Here is a 5,216-nt window from a genome sequence, read left to right on the forward strand (position 1 = left end):
GACAAAAATCATGCACCTATGGATGAGGACAGTGGGTGGGGAGTGAGGGCGGAGGGTGGGGTGGGAACTGGGAGGAGGGGAGTTATGGGGGGAAAAAAGAGGAACAAATGTAATAATCTGAACAATAAAGATTTAATTAAAAAAAAAGAAAATAAAAAATAAAGGAATGAGTTAGGAAAGTAGAGGCAGGGGGCTACAAAGTTTTGTCAGTAAATAAAATAAAAGAAACTCAAATAGAAGGTTTGAAACTTAAGATTTCAGAAGACATTCATGCATGCTTAAGTGAGAGGGAGGGAATGATGGCACAATGAAAGCCTCAGACAAAGGCTAGGGGACGGGACTCGGGGTCATGGGGAAGGATCCATGAGACATTAAGGGGATATATGATGTCTGGAAAATCTTTTCCTGAAGATGGTCTCTGCAAGAAAGTGTTGAGACTGGATGTCTTTGTGGAAAGTGACGTGGCCATATTTAAAAATCTCTCTCACCACAATCAGGGTACTATAGACCAAGTGCAGAGATTCTCATCCACCACTGATTCTCTCACCTGGAGTAGGGCCTTCTAAGACTTCCTTCATCACCATCCATGGTTCTTCCAATATAGGAATCACAGTTGGTCTGTACACTGTAAGTCCTGTTCAAGGGGAATATAATGAGTTTTATCCTGGGTATAAACATTTGTTCAAATTTTATTACCTGATTTCTTCTCCAAGTGGATAGTCCCCTACAGGAAAACAACAGTTCATGGATGTGACCTAATAAATTAGGTCCTTGTCCTTTTCAGAGCTGGCCCCTGAAGGATATGTGCTTAGAGATCATGGGGGAAGTAGGGAGTGAGCAAGGCACAGTATTGGGTGGCAGCCCCGTGACAATGCCCATCAGTTTTCAATGATCTTCTCTCAGAAACCTTTCCCTTGGGATAAGGGACTAACATAGCCTCTTCTGTGCCCAAATGGGATGAGCACAACTGATCTCTAGGCCTCCATTCTTAGCAAAGTACTTTACAGGTCCAACCCGTTTTTAATAATGGAGGGAAAAGATACTCTGGTGGCTATGCAGGGGCGGGGTGGGTGTAGATGATGCTTACCTAGAGAAACCATGTTCCAATAGTTCTGTAATGTGACAGTCTTGTACAATTCCTTCTGTACAGGACGCATTAGCTCCCAGTCCTCCTGGGTGATATCCACAGCCACATCTCTGAATGTCATTGATTCCTAGAACATCAAATACAATTTAACTTGGTCCAGGAACTAGTAGGAAAGTGATAGTGATAATACCAGGTAGGTGTGTGGTGAGAGAATCATAGAATCTTGAGTTTTAGTAGGGCCATAAAAGTTTTCTAGTCAAAATTTTCACCCAATATATGGATAAGCATACCTGAATGGCTTTAAGGGGAGTTTGAAAATAGAGTGGAATTATTGTTTTCAGTTGCCACTAGTGCATACATTGGTGGCTCCACCTTAAAGAAGAGTTTTAAACATCGATGACACAGAATTGAATGGTTTTGCTCTTCAAGCTCTGCCTTAAGAGTAAGTTCAATGTGTTAATTTGAAACTTTGATATTCTGTGTGCTCCATGATGAGATGCAGAGCCCTTCCTTACTTCACCGCACTGTTTAACTGCTGTATTTTTAGATACATTTCACATCTCTCTTTGGTTTTCTTCCTTTATTAAAAAAAATTCTTTTTTTTAAAATCTATTTTTTATTGATTTTTTACAGAGAGGAAGGGAGAGGGATAGAGAGTTAGAAACATCGATGAGAGAGAAACATCGATCAGCTGCCTCCTGCACACTCCCTACTGGGTATGTGTCCACAACCAAGGTACATGCCCTTGACCGGAATTGAACCTGGGACCTTGAGTGCACAGGCTGACGCTCTATCCACTGAGCCAAACCGGTTAGGGCAAAAAAAATTCTTGAGTACGCTTACATGGTTTTCAAATAAACTAAGTTTCTTTAAAACTTATATTGGGATTTTGAAATCATATTAAGTTTATAAGTTAGGGAGAACTGACTTTTTTTTTTTTACAATATTCACGGCTTCTTTCACATCCTATAGAATGATACAGAACATGAAGATATTGCAAAATGTATACTCTGCTGAGTTCTACCTATTTTAAATTTGAAGGGGGGGGGAATATTGTGAATGAAATATTTTATTTCATTTTATCATCTATCTGATTTTTATGTATAAAATGATTAATCTGTCACTTTATTCAAATTTTATTATTGTTTCTACCAGTTTTTCCCTTGATTTTCTTAGATTTTTCAGGTAAACATTCATATTATCTATAAATAATTTTATAATGGTTACCAATTTCAGACCATCTGTTTTTACAGTAAATCTTTCTCTTAAAATGGCCTGAGTTGCTCTTCCTTAAAATAAAATAGACTAATGATCAAAAGTAACTCCATATAATACACTGCCTTTAATCACTTGTTCATGAGGAAAAATAATATTAGTAACTATTGTTTACCCTACTGTGCTCTTATTGATTACTTACTACAATACAGGGTAACAAGTCTCATAATATTTAATCCTTATAGAGGAATATTCTATTAGAGTCGAATAACTCAGTATTAGAGTCGAATAACTCAGGCTGGGTGGTTAAGTATCTTTCACCAAATTACAGGTTCAATGGTAGAACCAGGAACCAAACCTAGATCCATTTGGCTGTGCAGGTCAATCCCTTAACCTCAGTGCCATATCACTGCCTTAAAGTACATAAGCGAGCCAAGGCATTCCCATTTCCTACACAGGGCATTCATCCACCTTAATAGGCCAACGTGACTGAAAGAGAAAAACTGAGGCTTAGTTCTTGATAGGATTTTTGGGGTCACAGAAGTTAGAAGGACAGGAAAGAAAATGTCATCACACACTATGAAGACTTTTTAAAATTACAGAAGACACTAAAACTCACTTTGGTCACCAAGTCATTTAGCCACCCAGCCTGGAAGGCATGTCTTCCTTTGGGATCTTCCTCTGGGATCTCTTGGGAAAAGGCAGAGTTCGGAGGAGCAGCTAGGGAAGAGAAAGAGACCATGCTGGAGATCAGTCCTATTTGAATTGCCAAATAGATGCCTGCATTTTTTTCTTTCTCTCTCTCTATTTTTTTTTTTTATAGATGCCTATATTTCCTTAAGGTGAGAAGTCAGAAGGAAACCAAACACAGGACCCCTACTTAAAAAAATCAGCAGGAAGAAGCAAGGACTTGTCCTAAGACATCAGTGCAGGCTTTAAGAACAAGTCTACTCTGGCACTCTTAAGTATATATACCAAATTCACCATTTTCTACTAAATCCTCTGGGATGTCAATTTTGTGAGTTGTATCTTCACTTAATAAACACATGTTATCCGAACCCTTTTCTATCTATTTGGAAGTGTTACTGTAAAACCCAGTTCACAAAGCAAATGATTTATTGGCAGAATGGTTCAAACCTCTGCAGGTAAACTTCCTGAGGGCTCACAAGGGGGAAATCTGGTTGTGTCTGATCACTGTTTTATGACACATCTCCTCTGGGTTTAGAGAATGTGTCTGTGGTTCTAAGAAATCTGAAGGGGAATAGCATGCAGGATGAGGATCATGTTAAAGCCTGTTCTCACTCCCTCACTGACCTTCCTTCTCCCCATTTCTTTAACAGGCTGCTCTATGATATGCTTGTTGTCTTCTCTAACCACCCAGACTCCTCCCCTCTATGCTCTATAATTCTCACCTTCATCTTCTAGAATCTGAGTCAAATCCTCCACCAGAGTCACTACTTGCTCGCTGCTCTCCGGGTACTGGGACTTCACCCAAGTCCTAACCTCCCCTGGCAGGATGGTCAGGAATTGCTCCAGCACCAGCAGGTCCAGGATTTGTTCCTTTGAGTGAATCTCGGGTCTCAGCCACTTCAGGCAGAGCTCTCGGAGTTGATTCAATGCTTTTCGAGGACCAGCCAAGTCTGGGTATGGAAAATTCCTAAAATTCTGTCGACAGGTCTCAGTGTCACGCAGAAGTCTTGAAGCAAGGGTTTCCTTTTCTGCGTTGTTGGGTCCACTCTGAGCCTTGTCTGGCTTCCACATTAGAAAGACTTGGGAGCGTGAAGAACTGGTCATCCTCTTGCTTGGGGCTGCCATTGCAGGACAGTCAATCTGGCAATATCCTTTATTTCTCTAGTGATGAGCCAACTGCTTGAAGTCTCATGCTAGAGCCGCAAGGACATTATGTGTAGGGCTGCTGCAGCCAGGGGCACAACAGAGTCAAGGTAGAGTTATCAGCCTTAGTTACAAATTCTGAGCCTACTACTTTGCAGGGATGGTTAAGAGACCCTAAAACACAAGAATAGACCACAAGATCAAGTATTCCGGGTGCTCTCTCCTATACACACACACAAACAGAAATAGACTATCCAGTGTGCACAGAAGGTAACATACAGACTTCACCCTGGCCAGTGCGCTCAGTGGTTGGAGCGCACCGAAGGGTCAGGGGTTCGATTCCGGTCAAAGGCATGTACCTGGGTTACAGGTTTGATCCCATGCCTGGCTGGCACGCGTGGAAGGCAACCAATCAATGTGTCTCCCTCACGTCGATGTTTCTCTCTCTCCCCACCCTCCCTTCCATTCTCTAAAAATCAATGAAACAATTATCCTCCGGTGAGGACTAATAGCAACAAAAACAACACAAAAACCACACCACAACCCCCACCTCCCCTAAACCATACAGACTTTACCTTGGTCTCCTTCCTTCCTATCTTTAGATTTGTAAACAAGGGCGAGCCATTCACCTGCTTTGCATATTAATTTCGGCCTATTCTAGCTTTTCATGGACGGCGGGGGAGACCAGCCGCTTGGACTGGGAAAAAGAAGAAGAAGCTGGTGTGATCTGAAGCCCTTACGTGCTTCTAAAGGAGACAATTCCTTCCGAACACACCTGGAGCCAGGATGCGGGAAGAAGCCCCCGCAGGCCTGGCCCGGAGAAGAACCCTAACACCTGTCGGTCCACAGGCTCCAGCTCCGAGCCCTCCGCAACCGCACCGGTCACCAAGGCCGACTGTCTACAGGTCCTGCACGGCAGAGGTGCTGACCTTGCCGCCCCCGCCGCCCCTTCCCAGCAGTTCTCTGAGCTCCTCTCCGGCCCGAGGACCCCCCCATAGAGCATTTACCGCGTGTTCACCTCCCCGCAGGCCGCCAGCACGAGCGTCCGGGGACATCATTACCTGCGGCCGGGACGGAGAGG

The 5,216-nt window shown here is 43.1% G+C and overlaps 1 protein-coding gene across 2 annotated transcripts in view; it reads right to left on the bottom strand.

The window, feature by feature from the left end:
- The window catches only part of ZNF287 (zinc finger protein 287), a 17,904-nt gene extending 12,688 nt beyond the window's left edge, over positions 1–5,216 (bottom strand). For both annotated transcript variants that reach the window (XM_014542899.1, XM_005870205.2), the window contains exons 1-5: positions 5,197–5,216; positions 3,715–4,309; positions 2,922–3,022; positions 1,088–1,214; positions 548–634 (exon numbers count right to left, since the gene is read on the bottom strand). In XM_014542899.1, coding sequence (XP_014398385.1) covers positions 548–634; positions 1,088–1,214; positions 2,922–3,022; positions 3,715–4,117 — 718 coding nt within the window. In that variant the 5' untranslated portion in view covers positions 4,118–4,309; positions 5,197–5,216. The remainder of the gene's footprint in view (positions 1–547; positions 635–1,087; positions 1,215–2,921; positions 3,023–3,714; positions 4,310–5,196) is intronic.

This window comes from Myotis brandtii, unplaced genomic scaffold (assembly GCF_000412655.1).
Source record: "Myotis brandtii unplaced genomic scaffold, ASM41265v1 scaffold314, whole genome shotgun sequence".
NCBI lineage: Eukaryota > Metazoa > Chordata > Mammalia > Chiroptera > Vespertilionidae > Myotis > Myotis brandtii.